The sequence below is a fragment of the Monopterus albus genome, unplaced genomic scaffold (assembly GCF_001952655.1).
Source record: "Monopterus albus unplaced genomic scaffold, M_albus_1.0 scaffold51.1, whole genome shotgun sequence".
NCBI lineage: Eukaryota > Metazoa > Chordata > Actinopteri > Synbranchiformes > Synbranchidae > Monopterus > Monopterus albus.
In genome coordinates this window covers 3,895,010-3,909,297 of record NW_018127931.1, presented here as the reverse complement: position 1 = coordinate 3,909,297, position 14,288 = coordinate 3,895,010, and the positions used below count along the sequence as shown (strand labels likewise).

Genomic DNA, 14,288 nt, shown 5'->3' with positions numbered 1-14,288 from the left:
TTCAGAGTGTCAGGGAGGGTGGGATCATGGCTGACCTGCTGGTTGTTGCCTCTGTAGTCTGTTATTGTTTTGATGCCTCTCCCCATACTCTGTGTGTTGTTTTTCATGAAGTACCCCTCAATGCGCTGTTTGTACCTGCGTTTGGCCAGCCGGATGTCCTTCTTTAGTTCTTTCCGGGCCCTGCTATAGGCCAGCCTGTCACCTGATCTGAAGGCAGCGTCCCGAGCTTTGAGTAGAGGTGACACTATACTGCCCAACCATTGTTTCTTGTTTGAAAAAACCCTGATGGACTTTGTAGGTAGGACAGCATCAGTACAGAACTGCGCATAGTCCAGAACAGCTGATGTATAAGCCTCCAAGTCTGAGCCCTCTTTGAACACCCTCCAGTCAGTATGCTCAAAACAGTCCTGTAATGCTGAAGAAGCCTCCTCCATCCACACCTTAACTGTTTTGGTGATTGGTTTTGTCCTGCAGATCAGAAGTTTATATGCTGGAATCAGCTCCACAGAGATGTGATCTGACATGCCCAGGTGTGGAGCTGCTATGGCCTTTTATGCTCCTGGGATGTTGCAATAAACTTGATCAAGGATATTGTTGTCTTTGGTTGGAAATTTGATGAATTTGTAGAATTTGGGAAACACTGCTTTAAGTTCCCCACGGTTAAAGTCTCCAGCTACAATCACAGCTGCTTCTGTGTTTTTATTCATCTGCCTGCTGATCAGGCGGTACAGCTCCTCCAGCGCTAGCTTAGCGTCTATAAAGACGGCTACATTCAGGATTGAGCAAAACACTCTCACCATTTTAAAAGGTCTGCATTTCACTGTCAGATATTTCACTGCCAAGTCGGGGGAGCAGTGTGTTCCAATGATGCTCATAGCTGTGAACCAGAAGTTGTGAATGTACAGCGCCAGATCTCCATCTCTCTGTTTTAGCAGATGTTGCAGTCTGTTTGGGCGAAACAAGGAGCGTTCCTACAGCTCCACCGCAGCATCCGGGATGTTGTGATCCAACCAGGTTTCAGTTATAATCGCCACACAGCTGTCCATACTCCGTCAGACAATCCACAGCCGAATCTCGTCTATTTTGTTGGTTAGTGACCTGGCGTTTGTGAGGAAGAGAATAGGGAGCGCCGGGCTCTTTGGGTTAGCATGTAGCCTAGCGCGCAGGCCGCTCCTCTTACCCCGCTTAAAGCCATAGTGGTCTGGTGTAACCCTAGTGGAATAAAGTCCAGCTTCTTGAATGCGTAAAGTTCGTATTGCTTTCCAATAATAAGTAGTTCAGCTCTTCCATACTGGATGGTTGCTTCAGAAAACTGTGGTGACAACAAAAACACGAACAAAAGTACGAATAAAAAAACAAAAAGCTGAGAGTCCCGAGCCGCTGAGTGCATATGCGCCGCCATGTTTCACAGACTGTAATTATTTCAGAATGATAAATCCCGAGTCTCTTCCTAAAAACGAGAGGATAGTTCATGAACGTGCACAACTCCAGCTGCCTGTGTTGTGTCGAAATCTGTTTCCGTATCGAGATGTGTTTTCCCTAACTTGAATCCTAACAGTTAACCTAGCTACAACCACTGAGGAGGGTGCTACATGAAACGGAGTTTTGAACAGGGAAAACGCATCTCGATGGGGGAACACTTTTCAACACAGGCAGCAGGAGGTAAAATATATCCACCAAATCGCATGCAGTCAAAAAATTCCGCTTTTACAATGGCACTGGTGGATGACAAGCAAACTGGCATGAATATGCAACTGCATGGAGATTATGACCATTCAAGGAAATCCTTAAACTATCACATAATACTTAATTTTGTTAGAAAAAAAGTCTCGCAAGTGAGAGTTTGCGAGTCTTGCGAGACAATATAAACCAAGTTGCTTCTGCATAGAAGTACTAGAACATACATACACCTAATTTTTTTAGCTTTAAGTCACATTTAAGATGATAATTCACGATTGTAACATTGTAGGCAAGTTGAAAAATAAGGAAACGCATGCCATGGGCTCTTTAAGATTATTATTATTTGTATTGGTCAAGTATATTACACACACAAGGCTCTTTAAGTGAGGTTGAACATTTAAGGTTATACAGAAATCAATTAAAAATGTTCAATCCAGCATTAGCCATACTGTGGCTGCAGCCATTATAGCATCTGCTACATGTACTAATATTCAGTACTACAGCTGATGAAGCAATTACATTTAACTAAGCACTTTAGCTGACCTCTGTAAGAGTTTGTCTGTGCTTTATTGAACTCTATGATGTACATGAGTTTCTGCATTAAATGTAGCAAAAGAAATAAGATAAGAACATAGACTGAAGTTCAGTAGTAACACTGCAGTATGTGTAACTATTTCATCTCTAATGGTTTAAAGATTTAAATAAAATATGTCTTCACATAGCGAAAATAAAGCTTTGTATATGTTTGTCAGTGGTGTTTCAGCTGCGTCAGAAGCTGGAGACTCTGCAGTTGTCTGGTCTGCCGGAGAGTTTCAGAGTCCCTTATGATCCTGGAGTTAGAGCTGGGGTTCTGCTGGTGAGGAAAAATATACACACTCATGCAATCAGTGGAAGAGGACAAAACAAAAGATATTTCATTCAGACATCTTAAGATTCCTCTAATGCTTGGATGAAATCAGATAGAAAGCCTGTTTTGTATGTGAAAAAACAGAGAAATGAAACTGTGACCTCAGCATTCGGTAGCAAAGATGGCTAAACTGATCTCATCAGAAATATCAAACAATCTCTGAATTTCAGAATAGTACTTTTGTACTTACAGATTGAGCAGTGTAAAGTGATGGCATCTAAGAAGAAGCCACTGTGGCTGCAGTTTAAAAGGGCTGACCCCACCACTCTGTCCAAAGACCCCATTGGCATCATCTTTAAAGATGGTGATGACCTCAGACAGGATATGCTCATCCTGCAGGTGAGGGGCAGCATTGTTTGTAACACAGCAGTTAGCATATTATGGAAGAAAGACAGATATGACACTATGCTGTCTGCTTTGGATTATGGTGATATTCTGTGTGCTCCGAGATACTTTAAAACTTTACTAGCTATCATTGTTAATAATATTGGTGATTGTTTAATTAGTATTGCCAGGTATTTGTAAGTAATGGTTGAACTAAAGCTTTGGTTCTTTCAGATTCTGCTGATCATGGAATCAATCTGGGAGACTGAGTCATTAGATCTCTGTCTGTTACCATATGGCTGCATCTCCACAGGAAATAGAATAGGTCAGTTATACAACTGGAAGGTCTGGAAAACAAGTCAAACATTACAGTCATTTGGCAATGTTTACTCCTTCTGTCTTTATTTTTGTAGGTATGATTGAGATTGTGAAGGATGCCACCACCATTGCTAACATTCAGCAAAGTGTTGTGGGAAGCACCGGAGCTTTTAAAGATGAAATCCTGTATCAGTGGCTGCGGGACAAGTGTGTCAGTGAAGACAAGGTACAACAGGCTCAGTCTCATGGGATTCAGTATAGCAGACAACATGCAAACATTTTTTTGCATTATATGTTTGAAAGAGAAACACTGATTATCCTTTATAAATTAGTTACTGATTGCAGCAAGCACTCCTTGTTTGTCATCTTTTGGGCAGTTTATCCACAGCTCCCTCAGATTGGATGGGAAGTTTCAATTGAACTCAATTCAAGTTTATTTGTACAGCGCCAAATCACAACAAAAGTAGTCTCAAGACACTTTACAAAGTAAAGTATCAGTAAACTGCCATCTTCAGGTCTCTCCACAGATGTTCTGTGAGGTCTGTGCTTTGGCTGGGCCACTCAAAAACAGTCCAAACCGTGCCCTTAAGCCATTCCAGGGTTGTCCTGGCTGTATGATTCAGGTCATTAACATGCTGAAAGGTGAACCGCAACCCCAGGCTTAGGTCTCTGCACCCTGGAGCAGGTTTTCTTCAGTGATGTTTCTGTATTTGGCTGCATTCTTCTGTCCCTCAGTTGTCACCAGTCTCCATTTCCTTATTGCTGAGAGCACCCTCCATAGCATGATGCAGTCACCACCATGCGTCACCATAGGGATGGTATTAACCAGGTGATGAGCAGTGCTTGGTCTTCAGACATACTGTAATTCTTGGAGTTCTGCCCAAAGAATTCTGTTTTTGTCTCAACAGACTAGAGATTCCTGGTTTCCAAGTTCTTTAAATGCACCAAGCGGCTGTTACATGTCTTTTACTCACAGTGGTTTCTGTCTAGCTACATTCTAGGTTTGATTGATGGAGAACTGTTGAGATATCCGTCCTTCCAGCAGGTTCTCCATCTCTGCAGAGGACTTCTGAAGCTCTGTTAGAGTGACTATTGTATTAGTGGTCACCTCCTGCCTGGTTGTTCAGTTTGACTCTAGAAAGAATCCTAATGGTTCCAAACGTCTTCTTCCATTTAACAATTATTGAGGCCGCTGTGTGCCTGGAAACACCCATAGTGTTACATTTCAGCTTTTAATTTTTAATAAAAGAGCAACATTTTTTAAAAACATTTCTACTTTATTATGAGTTCTCAAGTGTAGATTGAAAATGGCAGTTTTATTCATTTAAAATGAAATCTATAGAACAATAAACTGTGCAGTGAATGAAGGGTTCTGAATACTTTCTGAAGTCAAAGTATATGTCATGGGTTCAGTGTCATGGTGGAACAGTTTTTTCTCAGTTGCTATTCTGTCTATTAGAGGAAGTAGCAATGCAACAGACAAGAAGGAAGTAAACCTCAGGGTTTTTCCGCTCATCACAACACACACACACAGCACTTTTAGCCATGACAACAGTGTTCCTGCTCTGTTTTTAAAATTATACTTTGCAACACTTTTACTTTTAATTAAGGAAGGCAAATGTCATTCCACACTGCGGTTTTGTTTAGTACATCATTACGTGATATTTTTTCATTTGAAACAACCACATATTATTTGAGACTGGACTGAGACTCGCTCTGAGAGGGAACAAAAAGGCTCTGTATCCTAAACAGCCACTGGGTTATTGGCCACTAGGAGCTACTTCAACAACAAATCCTATAATAACCAACGTGTTACCCCACAACAATTCATTTTACCCGGTCTGCTTTTGCATAGTCATCTAGTGTGGCAAAGAGAGAGAGAATTTGCCTTTGGATTGACAGTGAACACTGACAGTGGGGCATCAGCTCCATGGCACTTTCTGGTGTCATTTATTGTAGTTGCTAGTCTCTTAAACTCTGGGTCAGGACTCAAGTGGTACATGTATATTTTAAAGAGACTTGAGAGTCAGTGTATTTGCATTGAATTGGTCGTTGCTTTAAAATGGTTAATTTAATTTCTGTTTGAATGTGAGTTTGAGGTAGTGTTTGCAAAAAGATGAAGCACTAAAATTTTGTAAAATAATTAATAAGAATACATTTTTACAGATTACATTAGTTCCCAGGGCATGCCTAGGCCCAGAGAGGATCAGATTTGCTAAGTTACTAGTTTTGCCCAAATATGTGGTAGCCAAACAGGAAAAATGTTTTATTAGAATTTCAAAAGCATTAAATGGTAAAATGTAAAAAGTTATTTATTTTCCCAGTTTACTAGGGACGGCATAATGTTTTTCTCAGTATAATTCAATAGAAGATATAGGGTTTATAAATCTATTGAATCACTACATATAAATTCAGTGACAACAGTGTATGACTGCAGAATACTTAAAACCTAGTTAGACAATACTGGTATGACTCCTTCCTGTCCAAACCTTTTGTGCAACTAAGGTATTGGGTGCTATCACAACCTGCAAAATATAACCCACAGAAATTACATCCTGCTATTTTGTCAGTTTTAGATTAGCAGTAGACTGAACTGCACTGACTGTGTTGAAGTACATATGTACTTGCATGGTTTTATTATCTAACACTTTTCACCAAAATGAAAATGTCTTTGGCTCAATCAGCATCTGTTTCTGGGGACTGCTGTAGTTTATATGCTGTTTGCTGTTAGTAAGTGTTTAAAGTTTTACATCCAGTACTTTCATTTTGTGCAACAGACGCTGACCTGAAGTTTGAATTTTACATTTGCTGAATGTTTGTTAAATGAAGAAAAAATGCTTTCATGTCATTTTCTTGGAGATGCAAGTGACTTGTATTATGTTCCGTTTGTTTCATCACCCTTTGTGTTGTTAAACTTGTATGAGTTAAAAAATGGGTCTAGAGGGTTACAAGTTAAAAGTTCTTATACTGTATGTTCTGCCACAAACGTAAGATAAAAATAGATGATTATCATAAACTTTTGTAAAGTTAAAGGCCTATCTGGATGATGATGATGGTGGTGGTGATATCAAAAAGGAGACAGCTGGACTCAAAGAGACAAGAGACACCTGCTGTCAGTCCTACACCTGTTGGACTCTCACTTGATTCATTTCAGTTTTATGATTTCATTGATCTGCACAGGACAACATTGTTGATGGGTGACGAAGAGGTGCATCCCAGTTCTCTTAACTGATCATTCCTTACTTCTCAACCCTTTCTTGACCCAGAAGTTGTACCGCTGCACCATCTTCTAGGATGTTTCAGTTCTCTTGCTGATGTTGGGAGGAGTGAGGAGGCTGCTTAGACAAGACATGAGTGAGAGACCATCCTTTGTGGAAGTCTTTTATGGACTGACGCACCTGTTTATCACTTAGTGATTGTATGCTTCAGGTTAGGGAGTGGAGGAAAGGATATCTCATGTCTCAAGATATTTTTGGTTTCTTTTTCCATGCATGTGTGAGGGACTTGGATGCAAGGAAAAGACAAGTGAGGGAAATGTGGATACAGGTAAAGGAATTGAGATGTACCCTTTGTTGTCCTCAGCACTCAGCATGACTTTTGTAAATGCTGCTATGCTAACACTGATTGATATGCAAGGCTATAGCAATGGAACTAGTACTGTATTACAGTGACATGGTCATCACACGGGTCATATTGTTTGAATGGACATTTGAAAACAATACACTTCCTTAACTTGGGTTTTGGCTAACTGTGTAATGAATTTAAAAAAATGTTTGAGTAAGAAATAATGATTAAAGGGGTACTCCTGTGATTTTTTTTGTGTGTCAAAGTCTGTTGACAGGTGTTGGGACGTTCTACTGCATATGTGAAAACAAAGTTGCGTAAAAGCTTTTATTCCTCCAGAAGGAGCTACAGTATTGTTGAAAATAATAGCAGTACAATGTGACTAACCAGAATAATCCAGGTTTTTAGTATATTTTTTATTGCTACATGGCAAACAAGTTACCAGTAGGTGCAGTAGATTCTCAGAAAGCAAACAAGACCCAGCATTCATGATATGCACGCTCTTAAGGCTGTGCAATTGGGCAATTAGTTGAAAGGGGTGTGTTAAAAAAATAGCAGTGTGGCATTCAATCAGTGAGGTCATCAATTTTGTGAAATAACAGGTGTGAATCAGGTGGCCCCTATTTAAGGATGAAGCCAGCACTTGTTGAACATGCATTTGAAAGCCTGAGGAAAATGGGTCGTTCAAGACATTGTTCAGAAGAACAGCGTACTTTGATTAAAAAGTTGATTGGAGAGGGGAAAACCTATAAAGAGGTGCAAAAAATTATAGGCTGTTCAGCTAAAATGATCTCCAATGCCTTAAAATGGAGAGCAAAACCAGAGAGACGTGGAAGAAAACGGAAGACAACCATCAAAATGGATCGAAGAATAACCAGAATGGCAAAGGCCCAGCCAATGATCAGCTCCAGGATGATCAAAGACAGTCTGGAGTTACCTGTAAGTACTGTGACAGTTAGAAGACGTCTGTGTGAAGCTAATCTATTTTCAAGAATCCCCCGCAAAGTCCCTCTGTTAAAAAAAAGGCACGTGCAGAAGAGGTTACAATTTGCCAAAGAACACGTCAACTGGCCTAAAGAGAAATGGAGGAACATTTTGTGGACTGATGAGAGTAAAATTGTTCTTTTTGGGTCCAAGGGCTACAGACAGTTTGTGAGACGACCCCCAAACTCTGAATTCAAGCCACAGTACACAGTGAAGACAGTGAAGCATGGTGGTGCAAGCATCATGATATGGGCATGTTTCTCCTACTATGGTGTTGGGCCTATTTATCGCATACCAGGGATCATGGATCAGTTTGCATATGTCAAAATACTTGAAGAGGTCATGTTGCCTTATGCTGAAGAGGACATGCCCTTGAAATGGTTGTTTCAACAAGACAATGACCCCAAACACACTAGTAAACGAGCAAAGTCTTGGTTCCAAACCAACAAAATTAATGTTATGGAGTGGCCAGCCCAATCCCCGGACCTTAATCCAATCGAGAACTTGTGGGGTGATATCAAAAATGCTGTTTCTGAAGCAAAACCAAGAAATGTAAATGAATTGTGGAATGTTGTTAAAGAATCATGGAGTGTAATAACAGCTGAAAGGTGCCACAAGTTGGTTGACTCCATGCCACACAGATGTGAAGCAGTTATAACAAACTGTGGTCATACAACTAAATATTAGTTTAGTGATTCACAGGATTGCTAAATCCTAGAAACAAAAACGTTTGTACAACATAGTTTTGTGTTTGTACAGTCAACGGCAGACACTGCTATTTTTTTGAACACACCCCTTTCAACTAATTGCCCAATTTCACAGCCTTAAGAGCGTGCATATCATGAATGCTGGGTCTTGTTTGCTTTCTGAGAATCTACTGCACCTACTGGTAACTTGTTTGCCATGTAGCAATAAAAAATATACTAAAAACCTGGATTATTCTGGTTAGTCACATTGTACTGCTATTATTTTGAACAATACTGTATAATGAAAGATTTAATGGAAGAGAGTAGTTGTTGTATTTTACAATCTTGCACAGATGAGAGCTGTCTAGTACCACAGCACCAAAGCCTTTTTTATTCTTAGTCACACAACAGTTCTCCAGACACAAGGAATCCATTCAGTGCCTTGCTCAAGGACACGTCAATTTAATCTCATTTCAGACTAATGAAGACTTTTAGGTTATGGCCAAATTGTTGCCATAGGAGTAAATGGTGACATGAAAAATTAGCAAGAAGGTTTTTTATTACTGTATGTGACAAACTGTTCTTTCCTTTCTCTGTGTAGTTCCAACAGGCTGTAGAGAGGTTTCTGTACTCCTGTGGTGGCTACTGTGTGGCTACATATGTCCTGGGCATTGGAGATCGCCACAATGACAACATCATGATCACTGAATCTGGTAATGACATCTTTTTTCTGTTTTCTTCACACTGTAGCGCAAACTGAAAATATTTATATGAAGTCATATTGGGGAAGCTTTGCAGCCTCCAATGTTAGGACCTTCCACATACTCCCAGATTGTCTACATCACTACTTACTTGTGCTGCTGTAGGAAAGTGGAATAGAAGGATTAGGATACTTAACACAAAAGCTGTCCCTGGTAGGCTCTTGCCGCTGCAGCCCAGGTTCGAGTCAGGGTTGCGTCAGGAAGGGCATCTGGCATAAAACACGTGCCAAATATCAACATGCAAGTCGTCAGTGTGACGATTCGCTGTGGCGACCCCTAAACGGGAAAAAGCCGAAAGTTACTTTCTTAGGATAGTTAACACAAAAACAGTGTACAGCAGCTGATTTACTCTTCTATTCTACAAAAGTAGGTTAAAAAGAAATATCTATAAAATATTTTGTTTGAACAAACGTAATCATGTTGTTAATGTGAGTGTATGATCAAATTAAAAACCTGTTATGTATGTTTTAAGTTCAAGTTTAAACAAAATGCCAAAACCAGCATGATTCAGCTACAATTCTGTAATAACAGACCTGAATTATACCATTTCTAAAAGATTTGTTATTCTTAAGAATTCTTTTTTTCAGGTATTAAAAGTCCTGAGTGGCCTCAGGAAATACAGTTCCTTTGTGTTTCTGCAGGGAATCTCTTCCACATTGACTTTGGTCACATCCTGGGGAATTATAAGAGCTTCATGGGAATCAGTAAGGAGTGGGTCCCCTTTGTGCTCACACCAGACTTCCTGTATGTCATGGGAACATCAGGAAAGAAAAGTAGCCCCCACTTCCAGAAATTCCAGGTTCGCAAAATTGGATTTTTTTTTCCCCACATGTACTAAATATAGTGCATATTAACATCTCTGCTATGAGTGTACAGTACAGTATATCCTCTTTACTCTGTCTCAGGACGTCTGTGTGAAGGCTTACCTTGCCCTTCGGCACCACACCAATCTGCTCATTATCCTCTTCTCCATGATGCTGATGACTGGTATGATTTCATTCCTTAAGGCCCAAAGTTGCTTGTGTGTTTTTTGCCTTTGTTGCCATTATGTTTTAGTGGAGTTCGGATTAAAATTATGTCCTTTACCACTCAGTCAGTTATTACCCAGCGTACTGCATTTTTGACTCACCTGTTGGCAGCTGGATGACAAGAGTTGTAGTTTTAAAGCCTTGTTTTAGTTTATAGATTTAGTTTTTCATGAACATTTTTTTAAATCTTGCTCACTAATTCAGTTTTCACAACATTTTGTTGTCATTGATTTTAAATAAGTTTGATCAGCTATTTAATATGTATTTTTGAGACACTGAACAATAAAAGGATAGATATTGAAAGACAGTGGTGGAAAGTAACTAAGTACATGTACTCAAGTTAGGTATTTAAGTAAAATTTAGAGGTATTTGTACTTCTTTTGAGTGTTTTCATTTTCTGCTGCTTTATACTCTACACTACATTTTAAAGGTAAAAATTATACTTTTTACTCAACTGCATTTATCTCATGACTTTAGTTATTAGTTACTTTTCGGAATAGATTAGCTTTACAAAATTCAGTATAATCATATGCTTTTTTTGATACCAAGTGGGAAACAAAATACCCAGCAGTACCTTAGATTATAAGCATGTATAGATAATTAAAATGAGCACCACCTTTACCAGCTGCAACATCAAAGTGATGTATACAATAATGCTTCAATAATTATAAACCAATAATATTATATACATTAATGTGAAATGTGCTATTCTGCATAGTGAGTACTTTTAATTTTGGTACTTTAAGTATATTTTGATACCATTACTTTATGTTTACTTCGTACTGTGGTATTGTTACGTTTCCTTAAGTAAACTTCTTTCACTGCTGCAGGTAGATGCTCATAATTTTGTCTGAAAAATGAGACCCTTGTATTCTGGCCATTTAACAGGCATGCCTCAGCTGACTAGTAAAGAGGATATTGAGTACATCCGTGAGGCGCTGACGGTTGGCCGCAGTGAGGATGATGCACAACGCCACTTACTGGACCAGATAGAGATATGCAGGGAGAAAGGCTGGATGGTTCAGATCAACTGGTTTGTTCATCTGGTGCTGGGGATCAAGCAGGGAGTGGAGAAACGGTCCACTTAATACTAGTCAGGAGAAGTTCCGATTTTAAGTTTTCCCTCTTAAGATCTTTCCTTTTATATTTGATGTATGCAAGAGTCCAACATGAAGGTTTCTGCAGAAGACTCAAAGTCTGGAAATCCCAGCCTGCCTGCCAACACAGGGTTTGTATTTAGACCACTGGTTATTTCACATATGAAGACAATTTTATGAAGAATAATGAGATCAGGTGAATAACTAACAACAGATGAGATGTGACTGAATCACATCAAACCATTAATTTAAACTCTGGAAAACAACTCAAACTTTAAAACCAAACCACACTGGATCTGCAAGAGTGAGTGAAGTTGAGAAAATGTGTAAGTGAATAAAATTCATCTAGACTTTAACCTGTGACACTGCATGTACACTGCTTAGACCAAGTCAAAACATTTACAGCAATCTTCCAAAATAACTATAAGATTCTTTTTCCTTCACCTAAATCAGCTTCAGTATAACAATCACAAGCCTTTGCCCTGTGACAGACGTACTTCTATTATCACTATTTCCAAAGTCTTGTAAAACCCACAAAAGAAGGTTTTCATTCAGTGTCCTTTTCTAATGAGACTTTTTTTTCACGTTCTTCATGTTATTAGATTTTGAAAACATGTTAGAAGTCTCACTGTTTACTGAATTCTAACTGAAGTCGTACCACATTCAATATTAAAAGATCAGTTTGTTAAATGGTTAGCAAAATGTTCAATATTCCAAACATTTGGTTTTACTGAATAATATACAAGACATTACTAAATTTGTAGTGTGCTGAGATTGAAACTATGGTAATAATTGAGTATTTAGGATGAGAGTTTTATTATTTTTACATTGTTATTTATTTGCACTGATGGTCAAGGAATATTTCTTAGATGTCTTTAAAAACTCGGTGCTCATGAAGTTTAAATTTCAAAAATGTGTTTTAAAAATCTGACTTAATTATGCTAATTCATACAGTAACTACTGTTAAAGGCAGTTAAAGGCTGCATATCTGTGACATCATAGTGCTGCTGTGGCCTGTTTGTGACATTTAGTACATGCTGTTCAGTGCTGTAGACACTTCTGAGAGAATATTGGAACATTTATGATTGTTGTTGTTGTCTGCTGCTTGATTATTTGGAATATTTGATTTACATAACCAATACAGTGAGCCTGTCTGTTCTGTTTAAGACCCTATATTAAAATTTCTATGTAAGCTCTTTATTTCTTAAATTGTGTTTTTACTCTCACCCTTGCTGTCAAGCAAAGTAAACACCCATACAAGCCAAATTCAGAATACATTTTCTGTCAAAATGCATCCAAACCAAAGTAACTACCCTTAATGCAATTTTGCATCTTCACATATTATGGATAAAAGGAAAGACGATCACATTTTTATTAATTTTTTGTGCACGCAAGTTCCATCCAAGTTGGTGATAAAAGCTAGTCAAAATCAAATCAGTATTTAACTAAAGATGCAGCCTTTTATTTCAGAAATAACACTTTGTGTTAATGCATTTTGTGCCTTTCAATCACTGATTCTGGAAAGTCAAATGATTGGAACATATTGGCTTTTCTGTGCATAGTATTACCATTAAAGTGATGTACTACACAGTAAATACTTTTTTGTGTCCTCACTTTCACAAGATAGACTTGCTGCTTATTTGCATTTCGTAGTTCACATAATTTACATTCACCTCTCCCATACCTTCCATCTTAACATGCTTGTTTTAAACATTTCTCCAATTGTGACTGTGAGCCACATCCAATTTCAAACTCATCACATCGTTGATTTAATCATTGTGGTAATTAACTTTGACCACAAGATGGTGTAAAAACCACAAGCCTTTGTGTAACCCCTTATCAAGTAATCTCATACCTTCCACTTCACTTACGTCTTTCTTTAATTTCCAACAAGGCTTTCTCAGTCTGTTTTATGGCTATAAACTCATGTTTATATTTTGATGTACCGTGCTGAAAATCCAGATGGATAACATAAGCCTCCTCATTCCCTACTGTATTTAAGCCTCTTTCTACAGTCTGGTAATTGTAAACTTTTTTGCATACCTATGAACTACAGTATATCTAAACACATTCATAAAACAAAAATAAATGAAATTAAGAGATCGGTTAATGATTAGAAAGAGAGGGAAGAGGAAAAGAAAAAAGGGGGGTAGGTAAAATTCTCAGTTAATTTGGTTTGATTGATAGGTGTGACACTCAAAACAGTAGCATGGACAATGAGGACTAATAATAGTAACAATAATGAAGTAAAAACTAGCCTGTTATATTTCTAGGAGTTTGTGGGAATGTGCGTGGCCTCAGCCTCAGGTGTCTGGTTTAAGTTAAGTGGTTAGAAATGGATTCCAAGTGTCAGTAAAGGTTCGTTTATTATTCTTGTGGGTAGATGATATTTTCTCTAGTGCGATATATTCTATAAGAAGGTTGGTCCAGTGGTTGATGTGTAATAAATTTTTTGATTTTCAGTTTAGAAAGATCGTTTTCTTGTCAATAGTTAGTGAGATAAGAAGTGGGTTTTTCTATTTAATTGGTAGGTGGTTGACTTCTGTGACATTACCGAGCAGGCAGAGTGACGGGGATGGGGGGATTCTACAGCTCAAGATGGTGGAGAGTTTCTCTGTCACCACCCAGAGGGAGTAAATGGATTGAGCATGAACGTAATCATCGGCGCAATCCAGAGTGCATTGTGAGCAGGTATCTCTTTCAGTGAAACCCATTTTAAACATTTTACCTTGTGTGCTGTGAGTGCTGTGAATGGTCTTGTATAAGCTGTAAGTTTATATTGGTAGTCATGGACAAAATATTACAGATCTTGGTCCAGAAGTCGGGGATGGGGGGGAGTGACAAATCCATTTCCCATTTAGTCATTGGTATTGTTACTGTTCTATCTAAGTTTAGATATAATCTTCTTTGAGTTTGTAAATTTCATTATCTCCTCAGCT

The 14,288-nt window shown here is 38.5% G+C and overlaps 1 protein-coding gene across 1 annotated transcript in view; it reads left to right on the top strand.

The window, feature by feature from the left end:
• pik3cg (phosphatidylinositol-4,5-bisphosphate 3-kinase, catalytic subunit gamma) overlaps positions 1-12,545 on the top strand; it is a 26,718-nt gene extending 14,173 nt beyond the window's left edge. The window contains exons 21-28 of the mRNA XM_020601529.1: positions 2,433-2,536; positions 2,780-2,926; positions 3,146-3,236; positions 3,325-3,455; positions 9,065-9,176; positions 9,866-10,023; positions 10,130-10,211; positions 11,141-12,545. Of these exons, the coding sequence (XP_020457185.1) occupies positions 2,433-2,536; positions 2,780-2,926; positions 3,146-3,236; positions 3,325-3,455; positions 9,065-9,176; positions 9,866-10,023; positions 10,130-10,211; positions 11,141-11,340 (1,025 nt within the window). The 3' untranslated portion in view covers positions 11,341-12,545. The remainder of the gene's footprint in view (positions 1-2,432; positions 2,537-2,779; positions 2,927-3,145; positions 3,237-3,324; positions 3,456-9,064; positions 9,177-9,865; positions 10,024-10,129; positions 10,212-11,140) is intronic.
• Positions 12,546-14,288: the final 1,743 nt, after the last annotated feature.